The sequence below is a fragment of the Ylistrum balloti genome, unplaced genomic scaffold (assembly GCF_031769215.1).
Source record: "Ylistrum balloti isolate Yb309-2 unplaced genomic scaffold, AGI_CSIRO_Ybal_v1 Utg369850, whole genome shotgun sequence".
Taxonomy (NCBI): Eukaryota; Metazoa; Mollusca; class Bivalvia; order Pectinida; family Pectinidae; genus Ylistrum; species Ylistrum balloti.
This window is the reverse complement of record NW_026782003.1, coordinates 1,481,002-1,508,901: the sequence shown is the minus strand read 5'-3', so window position 1 is coordinate 1,508,901 and position 27,900 is coordinate 1,481,002. Positions and strand designations below refer to the sequence as shown.

Here is a 27,900-nt window from a genome sequence, read left to right as displayed (position 1 = left end):
AATTCTAAAGTTTGTCCAATGGTAACACAAGTGTCTACCTGGTAACACAAGTGTCTAGAAAGTTTGTCCATCTCAAAGTTTTGTGGTAACACAAGTCTCACAGAATTCGGTAACACAAGTGTCAATGTCCATCTCACCGCAATGGTAACACAAGTGTCTACCTCACCAAAATCTTCAAATTGGTCAATCTGAATAGAATGGTTACAAAGATGTCAATCCATCTCTTCAGAATTTAAAAAATCATCCATCTGACTGGAATGGTAACACAAGTGTCTACCTCACATGAAGGTCTCACCCCTCTTTAAGTTTCTTCATTCAACTGGAATGATAACTTCACTGTCCATTCTCAGAATTTTTAGTTAATGCTGTCTAGACAATCATTTTGTTACTTTAATCTTCCACCTCACCAGAACAATTAGATCATCGTGTCCATCTCACTAGAGTGATCCAGGAATGTTCTGTAGAGATGGCCAACACTGGTCCATTGCCATCATCTCCAATAGCAACAGAGTTAACATGTTCTGAATCGGTATCATAAACCCCAACAGGTTCGGATAGGTCAATGTTGAATAAATCTGCGTCTTCCTTCACAAGATACAAGAAAACCTTACCTGGCAATTTGAAATAAAATATCTCATAATTTACCTTGAATTTTTAATAATTTGTTACACTGAAATCACAATTTTACACTTAAAAAACTTTATAAATTATTGTGGTAAGTGATATAGCTGAGTAATGATGCAGTTACTTGTATAATTCTCTAATTTTACATTTATAGGATCTTGATAAAATGACTTTTCATTTCATGATGGTTCATGAAACAAGACTTATGTTTTAAATTTTTGCTTTAGCAAGCAAAATATCATATGAAATTAAAACAAATTTAAGATGCTTTTCTCACATAACACAGAAAAGTTACACTGCGGCAGGTATTGAAGTAAGAATGTGAAAAAAATTCAAACATACTCAATTATTTTGTTGCACCATTATTAATTCATGTCAATATGTTATAACTGTCCATATTATGACAGCACAATCTTGTGCAGCCAATAGAAAATGCTCAAATGCAAAAATATGACATGGACAAATTCACTGGATAACAGGCCAAGGATGTAATAAGTTTACATTTCCATCAATTGACAGCTATACATGTTATAATCAGCTTGCAATACATTTGTTTGAAAACAGACAAGTCCTCTTCCATCCAAAGCTTTCATGATGCAAGAGAGTAACTACCAAAAAAGATGTAATCAAAGATATAAACATCAAACTACCTGGGGTTTGTGATCAGACAGCTGAATGTCCCCAGACTATGACTATTAAAGGAGATCTCTGAACAATTAAAGATTCGTACATTGCAACATTTGGATCCTTTTATGCAGCTTTACAGAAGTTTGTTGAAGATTATTGAATCATTTAAACAAGCCAATATTATCAGTAGAAATGACCAACAGATATAGTATTTATACGTGTATATGATAAACCATAAATAAAATATCAGCAAGGTGTCATTACAATACCAGAGACCTAATTTTTTTTCCACCATGAAATTCTATGCTTGAAAATTCAACCTCCGTGCTAGTGGAAATTAGAAATGTTCACAATGGGCAGAACACAGTTTATAAATTAAATATAGTATTAGGTATAACCTTGTTGTATTGCCATCTATTGAAATGCCAAACTCACATAACCATAATTTCTATCAGAACAGATTTCCCTACTTTTAGATGCATTTGCAACTTCCATGCTGCCATTTGCCAAAATATTTTGAGAACCTATGTTCTCCCAATAACACTACAATACCACCAAATTTACCTGGATATAGTCATAAACTTCACTGCCGACCGATTCCAAAGATCTGTTTTATTCACTTTGTAAACAACTACATTGGAATGCATGTTTCATCAATTTATACCCAAGTACCATTCACTATCACTTCTGTATGCCATTTTTATTCTAAGTTCCCTTGATTTAATGCTTATGTACATGAGCAGATGAATACCAAAGTAAGAAATTCCCTGGAGAGTGTTGTAAGTAATTATTCAGACCAGAGAATACCTTTACAACAGATTTCATATTGCAACAATTATTATTGCATCAAAACATTCCATTTTTACAACAGGCAAGTGGCATTATTAACTCTCCTGGTTGTAAAATCCATATAACTTGACAGTTGGATGAGATTTTAATTCATGAGTTTGAATGTAATTATTTTCTGGAATTTAGGTGGTTTATATCAACATAAAATGTGTGCTGATCATTTGCTATTTAATGCATTAAAATGTATATAATGAAAATGGCACATCAAGTGTATAGTTGTTATAATCATAAGCAAACACCACTTTCAGTAAACAAACATGGATCCCACAACATTTCACATGAATTGTAAACTTGTGCTGCCGAAATTTCATTGCACTGAAGTTGGCAGCATAGGAAGGTTATATTTTATCCTAAACTGTTTTCATAGTTAAAAGAATACTCAAAACTACAGCATAATAATTTTTTCCATTTATACATGTATAAATTATTTATACATACCAGTCTTGGCCCCGATTACAAAAATGTTGACTCTCCATGCAATACACTCAGGAACCGCATTAAGTGCTTCATATACACAGTGTTGCTTAAATTCTTTAAGATCCAGAGAAACACAAAGCATGCCATCATCTGCAATAAACACATATCTGTTACAGCAATACACATAATCGTAATAATACATTTATATAGGTTAGACAACTTGTTTGCCGAGATTATCACCCTGTCTGTGGCATTTTGAGGCAAGGTCTCCCACTGGTTGTTTGTAACTGATTCACCAAACAACAAGTGGGAGACCTGTCACATGTTATCCATCTGGGGTAAAACATTTCCTGAGGACGCAGCCACAACAGTACAGGCCAATACCTGAACGCGTTCTCCTGAGAAACACAAACTGGGATGCCCAGGGATCCACACACCATAGATGATCACCCATTTTCAACTGTTGTAACTTTGTTTGATGCCCTTCTGGCTGATATATTGTGCCCTACCCACTTTCTTCCTCCCTTCATTAGAAAACTTATTGTCAGTCATCAAAACATGACTTGACACATGCTCAGAATTACATGTTTCATTCCATACATGTATTTTAACATCAAATTAAGAGATATAATCACGTTTTATGCAAGGCAGTCATTTTAACACAAAATTTTATCACAGTAACACATTCATATATGGGTATAATTTATACATGTATATTACTATGTAAGGGATTTATTTGATTTTCAGGTTATAATGGGCACATCAGGTTTGATTGAGTGTATTCATCTATTTAAGCAAAATGATTCCTAAAGGGACAGAATCTCAACTATTTCTTTCAAATACTCAGGTGTAAGCCCCCATGATTGACTTTGAACTTCAAAAGTAAATACTAAGTAGTACTATTTCCCCAATAGATTCACACCTTAACACTGGCTTCAATCCAGAATGTCCAATCTTCCCCTTCCTGCCAGCCTGCTCCAGGCATCCACTCACCCACCCACACCTAATTACATAACTTTGAGTTCTCCTTTAAACTTGTATTCCTTTAACACCTTTATGGCCATAACTTTTAAAATATTGGAGTCCTATATTTTTGTCTAAGCATAAAGACAATCATGAGCCTTGATCGTTACAAGTGTAACTCTATCATCTCACCAGTCAGGCATACTGCTTTATCATCTCGGAACAGAATTGTTTTAACAGCTGCTCCGAATACACCCAGTGTGACGGGTCGGTCCTGTTTGGTGTTTTTGACCTGATCCGTCCCTTTGTACAAAAATAAGTTACCAATATCATCACTTGCCAGCACCTGCAGAACACATTTAAGAAGTTTTCATTGTAAATTCAGTGTCCTGCCACAATGTTTTTCCCCCTTATTACAGAGATGATACATGTAAATCAACTTTATCTATTTGAATCAAAAATTAAAAGTAAACAAATTTCATCCCACATACATGCAAACATAGTATGTATTCAATTACTACTAAAATACGATATGTACAATCAATAAACAATAGCTGTAATAAGAACACGAGAACATATTTTTGAGGATAGAAATTGTAAAAATGTATATAAGAAAGTTCAATGCTTGGTTTTGAATAAAATAAATTATCGAACCTTGTTATGATGGAGAGCAACAGAGAGAATGTTGGTTGACTCCTGGCCTGCTAGATCTCGACGACAGCGAAGATTTGCCTGTAGTTTCCTATGGTAGTCAATGTCCCACACAGGATGTCCCTGAAGGAAGCTACAATTGGCTGCCGCAACAAAAGTTAGGCCACTACAACTAAACACAATTTAGTCCAGATAATCTTTTAGCAAGTACTTCATAGCAAAGACATACCAGACTGTAGGTACATGTATCAAGAATGCATCTGACAGATGATTACCAGTAACTTTTGTAGCTATCTTATACACATACCTGAAACATACATGGAATTATCAAACCTACTAGAGACTGCTGACTTTATTACCTGAGAGAATTGATCTTTATCAACTTGAGACAGCTGATTTAGTTACCTGACAGAGTTGATCTATATTTACCAGACACAGCTGTTTTAGTTACCTGACAGAGTTGATCTATATTTACCAGAGACAGCTGTTTTAGTTACCTGACAGAGTTGATCTATATTTACCAGAGACAGCTGTTTTAGTTACCTGACAATGTTGATCTATATTTACCAGACACAGCTGACTTAGTTACCTGACAGAGTTGATCTATATTTACCAGAGACAGCTGATTTAGTTACCAAGCAGAGTTGATCTATATTTACCAGAGACAGCTCATTTAGTTACCTGACAATGTTGATCTATATTTACCAGAGACAGCTCATTTAGTTACCAAGCAGAGTTGATCTATATTTACCAGAGACAGCTGACTTAGTTACCTGACAGAGTTGATCTATATTTACCAGACACAGCTGACTTAGTTACCTGACAATGTTGATCTATATTTACCAGACACAGCTGATTTAGTTACCTGACAGAGTTGATTTTTATTAACTCAGGGCAGCTAGCTGACTTTATCTTACCTTATTGAGCTGAGATGATTTTTAATAACTGACTTCAATTACATGAAGGTCTGACCTTGTTGATCAGAGAGAGATGACATTTACCTGACTGAGTTGACCTGTTTGCTGAAGTAGGAGATCTGTGTGGATTGTCCCATGGTCATATCATTCAGAATAAGTGATGAATCTTTGGAAGTTGAGATGACAAAGATGTTGTTGATGCCTAAAAGCAGGTGATTTACTGTCAGACCTGAAACAATGCATTTCACAAAATAAATTAGACACTTATGAGATCTGGTTATTTATTCACAGTTAGATGTTGAGTAAATCCAAGTCTGACATTAACTTATGTCACCAGCACAATTCTGCTATCGAATTATTTTGCATGAACATTTTTCTAAAATCCAGAAAATGTTTATATCTTTATATGCCAGTTAACGTTTTAGACAAGATGTATATGGTATGGTGTTTTCTTTTGTAAAATCTTGTTTTTCCAGTGACCCCCTCCAATGTTTATCAACTGATCTCATTCAAACACAGTAAAGTTAAATCACCATTAAATGAAGTTATGTTGTACATTACGGAAGTTTGATTCCACTGTATTTGTAAGTGTCACTGTCCTTTGCTATTCCATAATGCTTATCTTATTTTGTCTTGAGATCTTCTTTTACAGTTTTCAACTGAACTCTTCAAAACTTTGTGAACGATTCAAAATTTTTTGGAGGAGTTATTTCCCTTTCTTTTTCAGTATACCATATTTGTTTTAATAATCATCTGTACTCTAATAATTGCCGGCTACCTACTTTGAGGGCAAAAAAGTTGATAATAGTTATATGAACTGTAATGTTATCATCCTATCCATGTTGGCAATATAAACTGTAATTGCTCAACAGCTATCAAACAAACCAATTTTGTTTACTTATTCCAATTCTTACTGCTAACAGATCCATGATAATTTTGTGCTAAATTAAAAAAAAAAAAAAAAAAAAGATGCTTCCTATTTCATAAGCAGTTCTGTGTCCATGGCTCAGAGTCTGGGTCCCAGTAATGTTTGCAGTTGTCTTCCCTTACTTTCTGTATTCAAAAATTGTTCAATATTTTCTATATAATTTGTATGGATGGTCAATTAATTTGTGTAGTAACATAACATTTAACACTGTTTATATCTTTAATATAATGAAGCAATAAAATTGAATGGAAGTTGTATTCACCTATTACATTCATTTATCCTGTTTTTATAATCCACAAGAATGTAAACATTAGAATTGAATATGATTTGGCCCGACTGCAGTATTGATAAAAATGATAAGTTTCAAAACTTGAATTTTTGAAAATTGTTTCTAATAATTGCCATCCCTTGATCTAGCTAGATCTACAAAAAATTTCTGTAAATCAAATATCCTATTTTTGTTTAAATGTTTAGTGATTATGTACAATTCCTATCAGAACAAATGCAGATAATTTTGTACACTTTTTGTAAAAGCATCTATGAAATCCTAACATGGGCTGAATATCCCTTTAAGATTTGACCTGATCTAATAATCGCCTCGGAGCTGATTATTAGAACCAATATGGTATATACATAGTAAACCATGACTTTCAGTACTTACCTGCACGAGTGACAGCCAGATCTGTAACCATCCTCTGATGCTGGTGTAATGTTGTATCCTTAATGCCTACATCAATGTTTTCCCAGGATATTACCCTACCATCTTCATGTCCACTAAACAAGACATTATCTTCAAAAGACAACAAGCCTTTATTCTGGAGATAGTGCTCATTGAAGGCTAAATAAAAGTTTGCCCAATAAACAATAGAAACTATTACATCATATTTTTCTGAAACACTCTTCTTTCAATTCTCCAATTATTTTTTTTTTTTGAAACTGAATTAATGACATGATATCAATATTTCAACTACTTGATTTTAATGAAAACTATATATATGGCACATTAAATATATAATGTAAACATGGGTACAGTTCTTGAGATGAAACTGTGCTAAGTAATCATCTTGGTGTAAATTGGAGTACCATATGGTTAAATTCCAAAACCTAACATCCAATTTGGAGTTTATATAATACAAGTGTAGTGGTAAAAAAACAGATCCCACAGGGATCTTTGCTTTTCAAATATTGCTTTGTATTTATATTCTCTTTAAAAGTTAGATATTTTCACTCGCTTCCTAGCCTTTCCTCTATTCTTGCTCTTAATCATTAATTATCTTTAATTATCAAAGCCAAGATGGTTGCTTGTTGGCCATAAATCAAATGGAATCTAGGGACAAAGGGGAAACTACTTATGAAATTTGAGAAAGATCCCTTCAGTACTTTTAAAGAAAAAGAAATAACAATTTTTCTTAGTCAAAATGCAAGATGGCAGCCTGTCAGCCATTTTTGTTTCTGATTTATCCCAAAATCAAAATATAAAATTTTAGAAAGATCTGAAGAAATGGCAATAATAATCTTTGTGGGCATAAAGTAATTAATACAGTATTAATAAGATGGGATAGATTGTCATTCTGATAAAGTTGGCCCAGCATTTATCAGTTTGGTCAACTTGGGGTCAGTGTTCCAATCATGGCATGTCAAGTTTGGGGAAATGGGAACTTGGGGACCCCTCTTGACTGAGGATGGGATTTGTTTGGTTAGCCAATCACCTCCTAGCCTTGACAGGTGCTAGCCAATAACAACATAACAGATTTGTAGTTACATGTGCTCTGACCTAATCAGTTATAGTCTCAAGAGCATCAAGTGTCCTAGGCTTGGTTATAAACGGAACAAGGACGTTAAGCTCAAAATAAAATAAAAAAAAAAATCTCAAGAGCACTGGGAGGTGATCATGACCATGCCCAGGCCTCTAGAGCTGACATATTTTTAAGGTCATGAATGCAGAAAACCCCATCCCACCCATCCCTTATAGATAAGATCTTTCATGTTGTAGTTATTAGTTTGTAGTTGTGTTTTAGTAGAAGATCAGTATGTTTTTTTTTCTATATTTCATAATTTGTTGACTGTGTTGTACATAGCTAAATATTGTGTAATGTTACATAATCATTACATATTGGTTACATTTGGGACAAATCTGTGTTTGAGATTTTAATATACCCATCTCTACAGTACACCTGATTAATCACAGTCATAATATGAGATGACTGCCTCCATGTCAGCCATTTTGGGTCTCTTATCAAACCAAAAATGAAAAGGGCATAACCATTGACCAATGAGAAGCTACATATAAAATTTGGGAAGATCCATCCAATATTTCTCACAAAAAGTGACAACAAATTATGACTGTTAAAATCAAAGATGGCCAATGGTCTGCCATCTTGGTTTTTCCATCAAGTCTCAAAATGGACTATGCACAAGTAAGTACAAATATGAGAATGATCCATTGAAAACATTTCAAGACATAATGATAATAAACTATTACTGTCAAGATGGCTGCATGTTGACTTTTTGGTTTTTCGGATCAGCTAAAAAATGAGGCAATGCACAATTAGGGACCAATGGGAACCTTCGGATGAAATTTGAAAATGATCCACATTGTGAGTACTATTTTAAGATGGATAAACAGAAATTTAAACAGCCCACAATTTGATGATGATAGGCTAAACAGTAATATTTATTTTGCTACCTTTCAACTTCAGTGCTGTGACCATTCCATAGCATTTAGGGTATTCGATCTGCAGCACCTTTTTTGTCTTATTTTTAATAAATTCATTTCTATGATATTCAGCATACACTTCCTTCCAAAATATTGTCGGCAACTTTTTCAAGTTGTTAGCTGTCAATATTAAATCATCACTTTCATCGATTTCCAGAAGTCCTGATATTTCTACAATATCACAGGTAGAAATTTCCGTTAAGCAACATCGTAGCCAGACATGAAAGTACTTTTCAAAATCATCCACAATATCATACCAAAGTCTACATACTTTCTGTGCCCTGGCTAAAGATAATCCATCAAGTTTGCTGAGGATTAAAACCTGAATCTCCTTTGCTAAAATCATGATATTTGACTCATCTTTTGAGTTTGAATTTTGAGTGAATCCATGAAATATCGAAGGTATTGTTGGGTCCATATTGGCAATGTTCTAGCTACAATACTCTCCACAAGTATGAAATCATCCACAGTTTCATTGATGTACTTGGACAACTGCTACATCTGCAAACAGTAAAAATTACCTTAATCATATAAAGGCTTATCAAATGTATTACCACCAACTCCCTTGTGTTTTACATAAAGTCAATATAATAAAGAATAGCATCACTTGCACATATCCTAAAATAACCATGCTTAAATTTCCATCAGTCTCGTGATTACCAGCAAATTTCAGACTTGTGTAGGAGTCAAAAGTAATAAGTTATATTACTAAGGCCGTAGACTCTTTCTATGCCTAGGGTGTAAAAGCCTTGAGAATATGCCCCAACAAGGGTAGCAAGTATTTTTAATTTTTCCTTCTTCCTACAAATTTGGCGCTAATAACCACTCTATATAAGTAGTTATGATCTACAAAAGTGTTAAAGAGCTTGGATTGTGGTTGGCCTTACCAAGACAAAGACATTTTGAAGGAGGGAAAGGTGTTTAAAGTTGAGAGAATACAGGTTAGCTTACTCTCTCACTAACTCATTATCAGCCGGGAACATTTTCCTTCAGCAATAATATCCACCTTGAGAGCTGCATAGGCATTGACTTTTACTTTAGTTTGAGTGTTTATTAGGGAAAGACATGTTCCATTATTCCTTCTATTACAGTTGTAAAAGACTAAAAATTCTCAGAAAATAACTGACATCCAAGTTCTCAAATTTTTTTTTTTTTTTTTTTTTTTAAATTAACATTAAAGAAAAAGTTTAACATGCATAAATTATAAAAAGGATCTCTAAACTGTCTTTTTAACAGTTATCAATTGATTAATTTGTTTATGACTTTGCTAAAATAATTATTATGCTCTTAGTTGTCCAAGCAGAGCTCTTTAAAAGGTAAGAGTTTGGGAATCAAAATAAGAAACTGGATTTAAGCTACCTCCCAATATTTTTCCCTTAAGCAGTGCCCCAGTGGAGAAAAGCATTGAAATTAAATACAAATAATGATTTGGTATACAAATACTATCCGATTAGTTACATTTTGTGATAAACAAAGGCTATGAACAATAAATAAAGATATATCTTGCCCTTCCCGTGTAACTGTTATAGTTATCTTTTTATATGAATGTACAACAAGAGGCCCAAGGGGCCTTAACAGTAACCTGAGGTCAATAATCTGGGGATTTTAAAATGTTGCAAAAATGTAACGACACCTGTGCAGGACTGTGTGTAAAACATCTGTACCAAGTTTGAACATGATTCACCAAGTGATTCTTGAGAGGAAGTCCAAAATGTCTTAGCCAAACAGAGGTCATGGCGGTCATCTTGGATTTTGAATCGACACAAAAGTAACAAGACTTATGCAGGACATTGTGTTGAACATCTGTATCAAGTTTGGACATGATCAACTCAGTGGTTCTTGAGAAGAAAATCCATCCACTGGTTCTTGAGAAGAAGTCATTTAAAGAAGATTTTTACATATGGCTCCTTTTACACCCCTTATGGGCCCCAAAGGGCACATTGTCACTTTTTCAACTTAATTTCATATGTCCTTCACTCGGGGATGCTGTCTACCAAATTTGGTTGAAATCGGTCAAAGTTGAATTTTCTACCCTTTTGAGCGCCCCCTAGTGGGGCTGTTTTTGACCAGATTTTTTTTCATTTGCAAACTTTGTAGAACTTGCCATAAGGACCCTAAATATCAAATATGAATTTAATCTGACTGTTGGTTCATGAGAGGAAGATTTTTAAAGATTTACCTAATTTTACCCCTTTTTTCCCCCTCCTGGGGCCCCTATTGGGGCCACGCCCTTTGACTTCGCAAACTTGAAGCGGCTTCCCATGGGGATGCTTTGTGCCAAAAATTACAAAAAATTGTTTTCTAAAGGGATAACGCTGTAAAAATACACAAGATAATGGTAGTCATTTTTGCATTAACTGGTGCCAGAAATCACCGACCAGCACAAGATTTCATGGGAGAAAAGAGTGGAACAATATTTTGGTTTGTACAGTATTTTGTAAAATACCTCAAATCCACATCTGATGTGTAGCAGAAATAGGTTATTTCCAGCATAATCTGCTGCCATTTTTTTTTCTTTTTTTCTGTACAGTGTTGCCTGGTGTTGATGTATAAGGGTTTCCCGATTTATGTGAAAATTGCTGGCACATGGGATTCCCAGGAAACTTGGGGAATCGCTGACTGGCCATAGTCTGGCAAAGGGACAGTACTACTCTAGTAGGGTCAGTAGGAGGTACTATGGGTCAAGGGATGCTGTGCTAGATAAATTGGGTTTTGCAAGTTTTCTGACAGACCTGGCATAAGTTTTAAAGCAGAAACTGGTCAGGGGTGATGACTCACCATGGTGCAACACCTTCACATAATTACAAGTCTTTGAAATTTTGTTTTAACCTGGGTCATCAAATTTATCTCTTGGCTTACATTCAACTGTATCTGTTGACCTCTGCCACAAATTTAGCCTCAGACTGAGAGTCAGCAGATGATTTCCATTGTCTATGTTCTCTTAATGTCTGTTGTCTATCCATAACTATGTCTATAATGTCTCCATGGCTGTGGTCATTATATCAGGTATTTGGGGTATTGGGAAAGTGTGATACCAAGTGTGGTGTATGAATGTTTCTATAGTCCTTGCAACTTCTTGTACAAAATGTTTTGTAATAAACTTGTGAATCTTATTCTGCAGTTGATTGTCCAGTCAGACTATGTTAAAGTGAAGTGTTAAAGTAATTATCCACTATATGAAAACTGCTACAGATGCAATATTTTTTTCTTTTGAATATATTTAGAGTTAATTTAGTGTCAATACATCCCATACTTATCCAGCGTCATGAGAAGACAAATCGGTCGTTCGATGGAATGAGAACAGACAATATATCCGGTGTTCGATCACTGGTCATATTTAGTCTATGCAGCTTCTTATCCCGCTGTTTTTTAAGTCCGTGATATACTGAACATTTTTTCTGCTTTGCTTATTAGTTAAAAAAACAAATTCAATTAAAACCATTTACTGAACACAACCATGAAAAGCCTACACATGTGTGTGTGTGTGTGTAAAAGTTTGGTTACAGTTTCCAACTTATCTGCCTGTCTGTCTTACAATAAGATACAGCAAATGTACACAGGTACAAGTCATGTAGCGATGTATCTTTTTGTAATCATATTGTGTAGTTGCATGACATTGTCATCACATTTCCAAAGACAAGAATGTTAAACACAATATAATATAACATATATAATATACTTACACTACAATGTGACGAAATAACAATTAGTGTTTAATAAAACTCCACAGATTAATCGTCTGTTCAGTGCAAACGACAGGCGTTCCCGCGAGATTGAGAGCTATTACAAGGGAGATAATTCCGGTTTTGTATGTACATCCGGTGGACGCAGTACCATGCAAATATTGTAGTTTACTATGCTGATCTATTGTAACTTATAACGCTATGGCGACCGGTGAGAAAATGCATAAACTTCAACAGTAATACGTAAATCATTTTACAATCGCCAAAACGTCTAGAAATTGAAGAAACGAAAATTTACAGCTACCTTTGCAATATACAGCATCAGCTGAGCATTCCATTTATAAACGAACAGACGAATGAGACACATTTGCCTTTTAAGCTGCTTTTTCTGCAGGTTTCTGTGGTTGATTGCCTACTGTTTAATGTGTAGTTGTGTAATGAACAATGTGAAGTCGAGATCGAAATTCTAATGCGTAGATAGTGATTTTAATTCCCTTTAACAGCCGACAGTAGGACATGTGTTGTATAGCCCAGACAATTTACTCAAGAAGAGCCCAAAGTGGGACATACACTGATACACAATGGCAACAGAATTTATTTCTTGGTTTTTTGAAATGTTGCTTACCTACTTTACATCTACCGTGTAATCTCTACATAATATATATATATATATATATATAATAAGTAACATTGACGGTAATGTCCAATATTGGTACTGGATCCTAACAAAGAAAATGTCCATTGGAAGTGTATTACTGTAATAGATATATAATCAATGAAGTAATAACGATAGTATGGATAAGTGATATTTCAAAAACTCCTTTCCTCGCAGTAAGACATGAAAACATTTTTGTCTCTGCAATCACATATACAATCGGTAGCTACATTACACAACCAGGGACGTAGATAACAGACACAACATACCGAGAATTATGTAAAACATTTGTGATTTTGAATCACCATCTTTCATACCACAACTTCAAATGGCTTTTTATCCCTTATAAAGAGCCTTCAGTGGTTTTCAGCAGAAGGAATTATCAAGACACCTAAATTCACACTACCATTCTCAACTTTAGTTTATCACTTTGTATCTGTTTTCTGTTCTATGTATATGATGTAATTATGTGATATTTCTGTCTTGATAAAGGGGCAGGTTGCCTAGAAAATTTGACAATTTATTTGTCCGTACTGGCGTTATTACTTTATTGATCATATATCTATTCCAGTAATACGCATCCCAGGAATATTTATTAGTTTTCAACTGGTGTATTGTGAAGAAAAAATATTGTACAATCAGTATGGCTTAAAATCATATTTAACTTGACAATACTGATTTTTCTTGTCTTTCTAAATGTAGAAAATATCATTCATTCATCTGAATAGCAAAATTTATTTCTATTTTACTTTTTAAAAAATGGCATTTAAAATTGATTTTCATGTATGGCTGATGTTACAACTGATATTGAGCAAAAAATTTGGCAAAATGGAACAGCATGTAATTTAAAAAGGGGCTGGCAAATGCTTAAAAGCTTTTTATATCCATTTACTAGTTATGTGCAGTGCTTATTTGAAATATATTTGACAAAAAAAAAAACTAACAAAAAAAACACATAAGTAACTTATGAAATTGATAACTGATGATTGTTTAGAATGTCTATACAAAATTTGATATCAACATGTACTAGAAAAGGAAAGTCTGTGCAAGATCACTTATGATGTAAGTTGTCAGCCTGAGTGGGTTAAACTCCACATAGGAAAATGATACTTCATTAACTGGTGTGGGCACCTCTTTCACAAATTCCTGCACAGATTCTAGATATCTTATATAGAATTTATTTGGACATTAAATTGCCTCAAGGGAATGTTGATCTATTCTGAGGGTTGGATGTTTTCTGATGTGCCTGTTAAGCTCATCCCAAATATTCCTAATGGAAGACATGCTTGGTCTATATGGAGGCCATCCTTAAGACTAGATATTGTTTGCTGTGAGAAAATCCAGGCAGACTCGGTTGGCAACAAGTATTGTCTTCTGGAAAAAAAAGTTATGACATCAAACAAGTGGAAAGACATATGGCTGGAGAACCTGGTAATACAGTATATATGCAGGTTAATCTTTCTGTTCCAGGATATTTTCATAGCCATAGAGCACTTAATCAAAGCCAGTATATTTATTGAATAGCAAATGAGCATGAATCCATTATGGTATGGAAAAGGGAGGTAAACATGTTCAAGTAAAACTGATACTCTGTATCAATGTTGAAATGAATCTGCTTTAAAGTGTGGCAGCAGTTGCAAACTTTCATTCACTGAAATGCAAGCAGATGTGGATAACTCTATAAAACGGCAGAAAATTGCATGAAAAAAGGAGGTGCACATTTTCAAGCCATACTTTGTACCAGATTTGAAGTAATTCCACATAAAGCTGTGAAAGGAGTTGATTTCTCAAGCTTTTGTTCACTGAAATAGCAATATAATGTACCCGTGTTCAAAAAGGAAAAATTTGCATGAGGAAGAGAGCACATCATCATACACTGCTAATATTGTGTACTAAATTTTAAGTGAATCCAGTTAAAACCGTACACTGTAAATCATCAAAGTTGTCTTGCAAATGTTTAAAGGAGACATCAACATATTGAGAAATTTATCATTTGACTGGATTCTGTTTAAGGTGATAATTCCCACCTGGCCATGGAGGAATGCTCCACTGTGGAGTTCGGCCGGCTCATGATGGAGAACATGTATGAATCCTACATGACTGGTCATTTGTGTGACTTCTCGGTGAAAGTCGAGGGGAACACATACAGAGTAAGTGTGAAAAACAATGTTTTCCACAAATACAGATACATTTAAATTAGCAATACTCAGTTGTGATATTCTGTTGTATATTTATAATGAAGAAAGCAAAATAATAAAACCTTTGCCATAAGTTTTTGGCCATCAAACTACTACAGATGATCGAAGTTATGTGTGTTACTTGTTTAGTAACATACATGACTCATAGTGTAACCTGAATATTAAAAAGAAAATTTCTGCAAAAATTTTAAATCTGAATAAATCTTAATTTGTATCTTATATTTTTCCAGGTACATAAGATAGTGCTGGCCAGTTGCAGCGACTATTTTAAGGCTGTGTTCTCTCATGATATGCTAGAGAGTCGACAGGAATATGTGGAACTAAAAGGCCTGACAGAGAAAGGAGTCCATCCACTCATTAAATATGCATACACTGGTTCTGTAATTCTCACGTTAGATAACATACAGGATGTCATATGTGCTGCAACATTTCTACAGATGACAGCTGCTGTTGATCTTTGTATAGAATACCTGAAAAAGAAGATGACGTTTGACAATGCTGAGGAGTTATTGGGTATAGGCGAAATACTTTCTATACCTACTTTGAAAGTTCATTACAGGGAATACATCTTAGAAAATTTTCTTCAATTTTCAGAGACAGAATCTTTTTTGAAATTGGATCCAGATACATTGATTGACTATCTGATAGATGACCACCTGCGGACCACAACAGAGCTGCAGCTGTTGAAAGCTGCACTCAGGTGGTATGAACATGACCCTAAAGCTCGGGAATGTAAAGCCTTTGATGTTTTAGACAAAATTCGATATGTAGTGGATGGTTGGCCAGCAATAGAATATGCCATGAAAAATGAGCCCTTCAGGTCAAATAAAAAATGTAGAGATATTGTGAAATTCTGTACTGAATATATGGTAAATGCTACGAAAAGGTATACCTACTATGATCACAGGACACGTGTGAGATTTGAAACAAAAACATTGGTGCAATTTGGAGGGGTGACTATGTTTGATTTGTACGAGGATACTGAAATGCCCCCAGATGATTTTGGTGATCGGTGTGGCTGGGAGAGGAACCATTTCTACCATACCGACCTGAAACACTGGTTCCCTCTGGGATGTGTTCGTGTTATGGAAGCCATGTCCCATCTGACCGTCACAGAGGTAAATGACTGCAGCATCTTATGTGGGGGGTATGTGTATGATATGGATGAGGATTTGGCATCCCGCAGTGCCACCCGACAAGTACGTATGTTCACCCCTAGCCACCTCAGTATTTGGGACATGGAAAGTATGAAGCATGAAAGAGCTCAGCATGCAGCTGTCTATCTCCCAGGTATGCTTTTTATGTTGTTTTATAACATGAATATTGACATTTGCTCAGTGAGATTTGTAACCAGTAACAGCAGATATAAGATCAGAAAATCTGAAATGAAATGTTCATTGACTGCTCCTTCAAATTAATTGAAAGTGTTTTCTAATAAATAAGGTCTGGATTGGGAGAAGTGATGAGGGATCAGTGGTGGAGAATTTTTCGCTTTAAAGTCATGATCACATTGAAATAAAGTGAATCAATATCCTATCATGAATGTTAGAGTTTAAAAATATATTTCTCGACAATGAAAACTTTTAAAACATGGATATATTCCATAAATTGTAGAGGTATGGCACACCTGAACCATATATGTAAGTATAACATCTTTTGCTGACACACCCACCTGTATCAGATTTTACTACCACACACATTTATTTATGATAATTTAACTTCTGTCTAAGTACATGTTTATTATATGCTATCCAGGGAACATCTATGTGATAGGAGGCAAAGACAATAAACAGCCACTGGCCTCGGTGGAAAAGCATGAATGTGAGGAAGGGATGTGGTACTATGTAAAGCCCCTCCCCAAACCACTGTATGACCATGCAGCAGCTGTAGCAGAAGGAAAGGTAAAGTACCCAAACTGAGGCTATGGATGAAGCAATATCATCATGTTATAGAAATATCTATCTCCTAAAACAACAATCTTGCTAAGTGATAAAATATTTCGTTCAGGAGTGATAAAAATCTCTAGGAGTTCAGGAGACGGGAGATTATTATTACTGTTTTCATATCTCATGTAAATGAAAAGCAAAAACAAAAGACAGAAGAGGAAAGAACGGAAAGATCTCACTTTGAAACAGATTTGTTTTTTATGAATGATAAAAGGAACAATGCAACATCTATGCAAACTTAAGGTGTATAAATCTTCCTAGTGATGGATTAGTTCTTATATATTGATAAATCATAACTTCTTTTAATGTGTTACTTCACATTGTAAATACACTTATGTACCACCATTGTAGAATATATCAAAATGAGTAAAAATTAAGTTAATAGACTAATTAGTAACCTGTCAATGTAGATTCCACATCTTTCTCAGTGACTTTATGTTCCTAGGTAAGCCAATTATACTAAAGTCTGCCCAGCTAATACTTTTTATTCTGAGGTTTATATCTCATTACAGATCTATGTGACAGGAGGCGTGGAAGTTACACCCACCAACAAGATGTGGTGTTTTGATCCTTTGCTTAACAAGTGGCATAAGAAAGCTTCTTTACTACAAGGTATGAACTCAAGATAACCTCTTACATTGCTGCAACCAGATGACAAAAGTTGTACCAGTGGAAATAAGTTCAGTACTTATTGTACATACAAGAATGAGCTGAGCTCTGAACTCTGTGTTAATAATATTATAAATTTTAGTGACAGACAAGTATTGGCAATGTTCTGTGGTGGTAATCTTCAGCTTGAAGTCCAAACAGGTTTGTACTCCCATCCTGCTATTCCTTTACAAGATTGTATATGTTCTTTGTATTCATCAAATAGTGTTGGGAGACAAAATGCATTTTTTACTCAACTGTGATATAATAAGTAACCTGTATTACTTAGCTATTACCTTTAAGCCATCCTATTTGGATCTGGAAGGTACTTGTAAATTTCATTTTATAATGACAAGTCCTTATATACAAAATACTTTAGCTGTTACACTGCATCATATGTACTGTAGGTGTCTATAACATAAACTTTATCATGTACATCACGAAAGTTTTTATTATGTAACACAGGCATCAAATATTTTTAATTGGTTCATGTACAGTATTAAAGTTTTTATTAAGTTTAGGTACAACATTACAGTTTTATAGTGTCTCATAAGCCAATTCTGGCTGGATATCGGTATCTGTGTGTCTTCAACTGAGGTTTTTTTTTTTACTTTTTGTAATATGGATATGTGACTCACTTAAATAAAATACAATGTACTGTACTGTACCGTACTCTACATTTACCTCTTGTGATCTCAGGTAGGAATCTCTTTGATTAAAGCTAAGTTAATTAATTGTATGTTGTTTACTGTATACCCTCTTAATATCATGTTCTATTTGTTAGGGGGAAATGTGATAATAAGCAGAATGTGACATTAACAGTTGACACATTATTTCCTGACATCTCCACCCAGAAGTTCATTTTCAGTTGGGCCAAACTGACTCGTTTCTGACAGACATTGTTTGAAGACAATAAATTTGAAATTTGATGTGTTTTTCCCATAAGAACAGTGATTTTCCATGATTTTTGTTTGTTTATTATTTGAAATATAACTTTTTAGAAATATGTTAAATTTTCTATTTTTGTGTCTTACAGCACGAGCAGGACATGGGATGGTAAGCCTAGGTGGAGTCCTGTACGTATGTGGTGGATACAGGGAGATGGGCTTTGAGGGTCCCAACACTGAGTCATGTTTGGATTCTGTGGAATCCTACACACTTCAAACAAGACAATGGACCAGTCTCGCTCCGATGCCTATTAGTGCATATGATGTTGGCATTGTTGGTAATGTCTCCTTTCTAAACACCTGTTAGAAATGTGTAATTATAATGGATGTTTTTTTAATAAGTTTTCATGGCAGTCTTCAGTACTCATCATTGCATATTGTTAAAAGGTTGCATTTTTTATATACTGTATATACAAATTCATTTAGTACATTGTTTCCAGAATTTTGTTAAATAGATTTTATTGTTTTAAATCAGAGGAAGTTTTTATGTCATAAACAAATGTATAGTGTCTGCACTGGTATGTTTGTTTGTATATATTTAAACAAGACAATGGATTGCTTATTTGTGAATCCTTCTTTTGTAGAAGAAAGTCTTTTACTGCTTGAGAACAGAAGCTAATGCTTTTGTAAAAATATTACTTTTCTGCGAAATGACAGGGGCTCATATGAAACACATTTGTTATTGTTCCTTTTGGAAATCTATTATACAAAATTTGAATGTCTGAAAACATTTTACCTCGTGATTCCATCAATGAAATTCATTAATATCTTATATATAAAATTCCAGTCTTACAAGAACTTCAATTTTCATTTTTTTATCAAATTTTTAAGACTACTTTTTGTAAGCAAATTAAATCAAAGTATCACTACTTTCAGTTAAACCTGATAATATTTCATATTTGTTTCTACACTGTTTGTTACTAGTGTTAAATGAGAAGATCCTGGTGGCAGGAGGGGAGACTTTAGGAGGTGATTTGATATCTAATATTCAACAATACGATCCCCAGCAGAACCGTTGGACCCAGTACGGTAGACTGGAGAGGCAACTGAAAGGTAAATGTATTATTGTTGATATAGTAGAGTGGAAGTCATTCTTAGTTCAATTTAATGTGAGTTTTTGACTGCCTGATAAATCTTTGACTTCTATCAGTTACCAAACTGTCACATGACATATTGACCTAAAGTTTGATTGTTTGTAAATATCTCGAAATAGAGAAAACATTTCTTCTGGAAAATAAATATTTAATAATAAGACCAGTAAAACCATTAAAAGTAGAAATTTACATAAACACTACTTTTTTTGACATTTTAGATTAAAAAAAATAAGTTTTTATCTTAAATCCTCCCAATTCATGTTTACATTAGAGTATCCAAACAACATTTACACATGTTCATAGATTTTGTTGGTCATCCCTCAAAGTTAAAAAGTCAGATGTTATACAATGAACCACTTTGAAGTAGCTCATTAATTTGACCTTTAGCCATTGTCTGCTAATAAGCCCATCCATATTCATTGTCTATCAAAGAATTATGAACAAGAGTTCATTCTTTGTACTATAGTAATTCAACCACAACTTTGAGACAGAGGTTATGTTCTGGCATTCTTGACTTATTGCTGGATAGAAATTGTAGAGTATGCCAGTAGTAATTACAGGTATTCATTTAGAATATTGATGTGAGCCCCATCTCCTTTTATTTGTTATATATATTTAATGAATTTACCAGGTCTAGGACTCTGTGCTGTAACAGTCAAGTTTGCCAAGAAGGGACCAGGTGATGACTATGTAAAAGCATTTACTGAGACGTAAGTCTGCAATCACCAACATTTATTTCATAAAGAGGTCATGTATATTACTTTTAAAGATTAGCAATGGGGTTGATGCATTTTTATACTAGATCCTTCCATATTGATATACAAATGGGTATCTTAAATGTATTGTGATACAATTGATATAAATGGGTGTCTTCAAGTTATTCTAACAGTACAAAGACTAAATCTTATTAAATGTTGAATACAGTTAGAGAAACTACTTCAATTTGTATTTGTATCAAAAGGCATAGAAAAATGATATTTAGGTTATAGGTTCCTAGGATGAAGTCCGACAAAGTGTGCGACCCTTATTCTGGTCACAGTGTCAAAGAAAGTCTTCCTGTTGAGTTATTTTTCTGTCTGTCTTTGTACAGAGAAGCTAGGAAGATAAAATGCAAACATATTTTTCTGTCTGTGTTTGTATAGGGAAGCTAGGGAGAGAAAATGTATACATGGTTTTCTGTCTGTTTTCTTTTTAGGGAAGCTGCGTCTAACGTGTGTATGGTGGATGCTGGACATATAGAGGACTCAGATGATACTGATGACTCTGAATTTTTCCTCCTTTGATGATTGAACACTAACATGTAAGTAGTGTGATGTTAGTGTCTCTGTCAGCATTAGGAGATTTCAAATCCATTTTAACTTTGATTCCAATAGGTTGGTGTCCATGGCTAATTCTTAATTCTCTGTAGGGCAAAAAACAATCTGACATCTCATTTCATATTTTGGTTTTGTAGGAAAATATTACCATGGGTAAAAATACTTTGTTGATCTTCATTATTATCAGGCAAAAGCCATTCATATGTTGAAGAAAACAAAACTTATTCCAAATAATATCTTTGATACAAGAAGACATAATGCTTTATTTCAAAGCTGTAACTTACTTGTTAACTTTATTATTATTATTTTTTTTTTGAAGACCTCTAGAACCCAAGAGTCTCTGAATGCCAGTCGAATAATAAACATGCACTGTGATGGCTAGGAATTTACACAGACTGGGAGCTTGGACACAGGACTTTGGAATGAGGACAAAGAGTATTAAATTTGATCTGAAAAGAATTGATGTTATTAAAAATCTATTTGTGAAAAAGTATGATATAGATGTTTAAATTTACTACAGAAAGATCAAAATAATCAGTGTCATAGTAAAACAAATTGTTATTGTGTCTAAAAAAAAATATTGCTGACACGTTTATAATAGGTATTTAAGAGATTTATTCAAAGTTTATTTGAACCAGAAATTTGAGCATCATGTTGACAATTATGAAATGGCATAATTGCCATCAAATGATGTGCTACATTTAGTGGTCATAACTACAATGGTAATTTTATTCTTATGGTCTCATTGCACAATATTTATGGGTCAAAATAATCAGTTTTAAAAGGAAAAAAAACTATAAACTTGGTATCGAAATTATTAAAATAATTAGAGATCAATCAAGAAATTACCTGTCTACAATATTTTTGTTATCAATGTAAAGATATTGTTTTTGTCATCAAGGGGAAGTAATTAGAATATGTTGAAGAAATTCTTACAAAAGATCTGATTGTGCTACTGTCTTATCATCAAAGATCTATTTACATACCTAACAGAAACTGCATTATAGGCATTTTAGGCAATGTTTCCCAAAGTTTAAACTGATTACCTCCCCATGTTTGAAACAGGTTTGTATATTCATTGAAATACTATTGTTGTAAATCGAATTGATATATCATTGAAGCCATTTGTGATAATTTCAAGGTATTTTATACAAACAGCATTTAAAACATTTGTTTGATTTTTTCCTATTGAGTTCAACAAGAGTAGCCATGTTGAGAGTTGAAGTAGGATTATGTAAATGTTGTAAAGCTACAGTGATTCTTTAACAGGATAATGTTGATATGTGATACTTTTGTCAAGTTGCTATACAGAGTTCATTTAACCAGGATTATGTTGATGTTGCCAGTGTCTAATCTGTGAGTATGTATGTTTCACACTCACCGTTTAAACTAGCCAGGTACTTAAGATCTAATTCACAAATGAAAAATACTGTAGGGATATCTCCATATATGTATTTACTCAATTACTCCATCATTGCTGCATTAACTCAAACATATTGATGTCACACCTTTAATTATGACTGACTTATGATTCTGTAGGAATCTGGGGATAAAAATATCAGCCTAGTTACTCCTTGCCACCAGACCTAACCCTGCTGCCAGTACTCTGCTGATTAACTCAAAGTTAATTACCAAATTAGAATAAAAACTTAATAAAAGAGAAAATGTATGTTACTTCATTGTTATCATTTGATGAAAGATCCAAATTCATTGTCAGCATTTTTTGGTTTACTAAGTTTGAAGGGGACGAAAAAAGGTCAAAATGTTTTACACAACATGCATCTAAACTGTTAAATTTCTTGGAGAATGTTTGTAGAACTTTTTATGGTGATGTAATACCGGACATTTCATATCAACACAGAAGAAAATCTAATTTCAGTCTTTTTGAATCTCAGAAAAATAGATAATTCCATATATAGTTTCAACTAAAAATAAATAGATACAATTCAATCTTTGTTAAGATTTCCATTTTCATCTCTGATGAAAAGGAAGTGGTGTTGATGTCCTAAATAGGCCTCAATCTTCATTTCATTCTCACTTGTAACTTCAACATGTAAGGTTATTTGCTGCTACGTGTTAGCAACCAGCTACATGTGGTTGGAGAATGAACTGCTTATAAACCTGGCTTTAGGTGCTTCTCCTTTTATTTCTGTTTCATTTCTTCATATCATATTGTATCCAATGTGTTCAGTTTATACATGTAATATCATTTATATTTGCTAATTGATGTTGACACCCGCAAGCCTTTCTCGTATTACACAAAATATGATTACGTACATATTATCGACTGATATTACCAATGGTAAATTTATTGTCCTGTTCACACAAATTGTCTGTATTTCATGTAGCAGGCCATCTATTGGTATTGATGTCAAAAATCTTATCAAAGTATATCTATTTCACCCTGGTTGTCCCAGACAGAGGTGGGGAGTTGGTCTTGATGTTGAAGGAGACCAGAATACCCTGACATAACCCACATGGTCAGGCAGGTAACCTGGATACTTTTTCAAGAAAATGTCCAATTGAGGGAAAGGAATCCTCGCTTTCTTTGTGAGAGGCAAGGGAGCTAACCGCTGAATGACTTGGTCAGCTGCTCTGTCTCTCAGTATATCAGTAGTTTTGTGTTTCTGAAAGTATGTAAGATATCGGTCGCTATGGATGATAATTGGATGTATGAATATTGTTACTGTGTGAAAACATTTGGTGTTATCTGTAATTACTAGGTTTTGAATGTATCTTGTTTATTTAGTTTTAAAACAGAAATTTTTAAGATTTTGTTTATACCAATTTTTCATTGTACAGTTGCGATATACTCTAGTATGTGATTAACAACATTGTACATTATCGTTGGTGTACATGTATTGCATTTTAAATAAATGTAAATGTACTTTCTGTGTTATTGGACTTATTTTTACAAAGTAAGAAGTCACAGGTTAGTAATTAGTGTATACCTTAGTACAGGCATGTGAGACAAATGAATACTTTGTCTTAATGCATCATTTGGATTGAAAACATATTTGACTAACCTTTTTTTTAACTAGAAAACAAGGAATATCTCATGATATGCATCTGAATAAATTATTGTATATAGGTTGTGAATGTCATGTATCAATTTGAATTTGAAAAGTAAGTATTTGAAAAAGGATTTAATTCGTTAAATGGTAATAAGAATATCATTTTTTCTCATTTCAGATTTCAAAATTTGAAAAATTAGCATTGTTACTGGAATTTCATCATAAGTAAACAGTCTTGGACAAATCATTAGAATCGGCTTTTGACAAATTTCTGTACATTGGATTTTGAGTTCAGCTAGTTTGCATTAAACAAGAACCACAACCTTAGTTGACTTTATTCACTGTATCAGTGTTCCAGGTAACGCCTATGTTGAGCTATCAAGGTTTATAATCTCCACAATATTTCAAATGCAAATGTGAAGTTTCTTGAGAATCAGTTGAGCATCAAAACGTCCCTCTCTTGACTGAATTCATTTTCATAGGAGTCTGGCTTTATTGAAGAGCTTGTCAAAACTGGTTACTGAGACCTTGTCAAGTTCTTTAATTTTACTTTCATATTTACAGAAATAACAAAAGACTCTTCTATGTCAGCCACTTAAGTCACTGTTTTCCTAATTAACAGCTTTCCACTAAGCTGATAAGCATGACAATTTCAATTATCCTATTGTAAAGATAGCAACATTCCTACATCCACAGCCTATTTTTCCCCCATGTCAGTTTATTTCCAAATGCAGCATACATTTGGGATATACAATATAAATAGATACATAATAACATTCATGATTACATGATGGCGAGAACACAACCACAGCAATTCTGATGCATACTGACACATATATTATGGACAACATTCTAGTATACCTAATTGCTGACACAGTTAAAGTAACAATACACGAAAAATAAGGTAATTCCAAACACTTTGTATCAACATTCTTTGAATTAAGAATTTACTAAAGTTTCTCATTTTTTTTAATTTTTTTTTTTACGTTTTTACTTGCAAATAATTCAGTTACAGAGGGGCGCTGGTAAAAATAAAATGATATTTAATACTTTTAATTTCGAGTAAGGGGGGCATAATAATATACAGTAAGTTTCATCTTCCAGTTTTCTTCTATTACATAATAAGATTTTTTTTAATGTGATAATCAAAGATTTAGTAAGATGTAATTGCGGTACAAATATATCAACTGTGTGTTTATAAAGAACAAAGTATTGTTATACACTTAGAAGTGTTTTAGAGCCGTTTCTCATTTCTTGGTTAAAAATCATCATTCCGGTTGAGTATATGATGACAAAAATTATTTTTATTATAATCAGTAAAACACTTAGTTCCTGCTTAACGTAAGACATGAAATTCATCTTAAAACTACACTGAACTAGGTTTGTTTATAAGCTCCTCCAAGTTCATTGTAACATTGTTTTAAAACGCAGTTATCACTACTCAATAAGTTAAGCCAATTAAGGAATATACTCAATACATAGGCCGAAAACCGATGTGCACTTTACATACCGTGAAGCGATCTCACGACTGCTTGATAATGGAATGCGACCCAGCTCACAGTAGACCACAAAGGTATTCACTAACTTTTTAAAAACCACGTTTCTTTTACAGAATGATAAACGCACTTCCTGTAACTAAAGTGCAGGGCTTCACACGCATAATTAGATACACGTGCAATATATGGATCAAATAGTGACACTTTATCTTCGCAGTTTTACAAATTTTGATTTTTGTTTTTCTGTTTTTCTTTTTTCTTTTTCTTTTTTTGTCTTTTCTTTTGTCATTTTCCTTTTTAACAGGAAATAAGTGTTTCTGCCTTGAGCAGCGAAGGTATTGAAAGTTATAGTAAATTTACCATTGTATCTTAAAAAAAAGTAAGCTAAGACGGCAAAATTGATCCGCCAATATTCAATGAGCATACCATTGAAAGTCCATTGTTTGGATGAAAGCATTTACCTTCCCTAAATACAACAATGTTAGTTTATTCATCGCAGTTAATTCGCTATTCTAAATCTCTAAAGTACGTTTTGAACAGGATTTTTACATGATATCTATTGATTTAACATATGTTCCTGAATAAACTTTAAAGTGAATGGTTTATTTGCTAGCGGAGCCACGTTTCCGTGAGAAATTACATGAAACTTCACACAAGGATGGTGGTATAGGTGTTTCAATGTCGGTCGATCCTCAATGTCATATTTAAAGTTGTCGGTAACAGCAACGTTGAAAAACTTATGTGATTGATTGCTCTTTGTAAATCATTACGTTAAAGTTAACCTTATCAGTCAACCGCCGGGTGCCGGAGGAGGACGATAGTTACTAGGTCTATAGTTTTGTGTTGTGTCCGTCTGACCGTCCGCTATCCGTTGTCCCATAACCATCCAAAATATGTCCAATGTGTTCATTTAGCACTTAACAACTAGGCTCTTTAGAAATGTCTACTATAAAAACACTGAATAAGAACGAATTGCAACCATTATCTAAATATGCAAGAACCCAAATTAAAAGTAAATGATGCGCATTTTCACATTTTTTCGTGAAACTTTTCAACACTGATTTTCAATATGATAGTATCATCTGCATACTTAAACAAGGACATAGTCATCAAGATCCCCCGCCCATGTTCATTTGTAAAATATATAAATTTAAAATAGGCAATATGGAAAACTTGAAAAGATATCTGCTAATCAGGTCACAGCAGCCTCATTAAATATGCACAGAATATGCCGATAATCAAACTTGAACAAGGGGTTAAGGTAACATGTCTACCAAGCAAGTCTCATAACTCATTTATTCCTTCCTAAGATAAAAGCACTCTGAATGTCTAAAGATATTAGCCAATCAGGTCACAGCAGTCTCAAAAAAATACGCAAAGAAGTTGCCGATAATCGATTTCCCAAAGAGTGATTGAAGAAATCGGTAAACCAGGTCACAGCAGCCTCGTTTAATTGCGCAGAATTCGTCGTTAATCAAACTTGGACAAGGGATTAGATAACAAGTGCACCAACCAAGTTTCGTCAAAATCCGACCAGTCCTTCAGGAGATACCATGCGGAAAGTAGCATCCGGACGTACGGAAGCCATTTTAATATCCCCGCCCAACAAAGGGACAGTGAAAACAGATTAAGAAGCCGTGTGTAATAACTTTAATAATTACATCCAATTAACTCTGGGTCCTTGTCATTATCAAATAAAGAAAACTTAATCGGTGATATTTTTTCTCTATGTAATAAGTCGACCATCAAATCGAACATTGAAGGATTTAACATCGTCCTGTGTCTATTTAATAACATTCAATAAACGCCCCCTGGTATCAGATTTCTACAACCTAAACCATAAATGACTTTTCTATGGTCAACAATTACACAGTAAAGCCCTGTGTTACCTCGTGTACTGTAAGATATAAAAAAAGGTCATCTCTACTACCTTGTTGATAATTTTTGTCTCCAATTTTATTTATGTAAATTTATAGAAATAAAGTACAAACGTCTTATTACTTGTTTCAGATTGTCGTCACATAATTTAAGTACTGAAGTCGGTAGACGGAATAATGTTTTTCGTCAAAAGAGATCATGTACTCGTTATACCTCTGGTGATGTAGAGGACGAATTACTGAGCACCAATAATGTAAGAGTTATGTAATTTAGGGAAATATTTATATTAGTGATTGATAGAACTAATTGTACACTACAGTATCATTGTAAGCT

General features: G+C 33.8%; 2 protein-coding genes across 2 annotated transcripts; one reads left to right on the top strand and one right to left on the bottom strand.

The window, feature by feature from the left end:
• Positions 1–132: 132 nt before the first annotated feature.
• LOC132545616 (uncharacterized) lies at positions 133–12,417 on the bottom strand. The gene is made up of 8 exons (XM_060209312.1): positions 12,376–12,417; positions 8,663–9,193; positions 6,638–6,766; positions 5,133–5,277; positions 4,135–4,303; positions 3,673–3,826; positions 2,539–2,667; positions 133–611 (listed from the first exon to the last, which is right to left on the bottom strand). The coding sequence occupies exons 2-8, from the start codon at positions 9,108–9,110 to the stop codon at positions 421–423; spliced, it is 1,365 nt and encodes a 454-aa protein (XP_060065295.1). The 5' UTR covers positions 9,111–9,193; positions 12,376–12,417; the 3' UTR covers positions 133–420.
• A 97-nt stretch (positions 12,418–12,514) lies between these two features.
• LOC132545575 (kelch-like protein 26) lies at positions 12,515–23,997 on the top strand. The gene is made up of 10 exons (XM_060209265.1): positions 12,515–12,586; positions 15,044–15,180; positions 15,459–16,518; positions 16,984–17,129; positions 17,687–17,786; positions 18,859–19,047; positions 19,694–19,822; positions 20,495–20,573; positions 21,059–21,163; positions 21,499–23,997. The coding sequence occupies exons 1-9, from the start codon at positions 12,577–12,579 to the stop codon at positions 21,144–21,146; spliced, it is 1,938 nt and encodes a 645-aa protein (XP_060065248.1). The 5' UTR covers positions 12,515–12,576; the 3' UTR covers positions 21,147–21,163; positions 21,499–23,997.
• Positions 23,998–27,900: the final 3,903 nt, after the last annotated feature.

Bases quoted from the DNA above. Each gene is read 5' to 3' on its own strand.
- LOC132545616 (XM_060209312.1), bottom strand. From the start codon at position 9,110: ATGGACCCAACAATACCTTCGATATTTCATGGATTCACTCAAAATTCA. The intron at 3,827-4,134 runs GTTCGATAATTT...TGTGTTCTGCAG, and splicing joins TTGCTCTCCATCATAACAAG to GTGCTGGCAAGTGATGATAT. The intron at 2,668-3,672 runs GTGAGATGATAG...TGTTTATTGCAG, and splicing joins TAAAGCAGTATGCCTGACTG to ATGATGGCATGCTTTGTGTT.
- LOC132545575 (XM_060209265.1), top strand. The intron at 17,130-17,686 runs GTAAAGTACCCA...ATCTCATTACAG, and splicing joins CAGCTGTAGCAGAAGGAAAG to ATCTATGTGACAGGAGGCGT. The intron at 19,048-19,693 runs GTAATGTCTCCT...GTTTGTTACTAG, and splicing joins ATATGATGTTGGCATTGTTG to TGTTAAATGAGAAGATCCTG.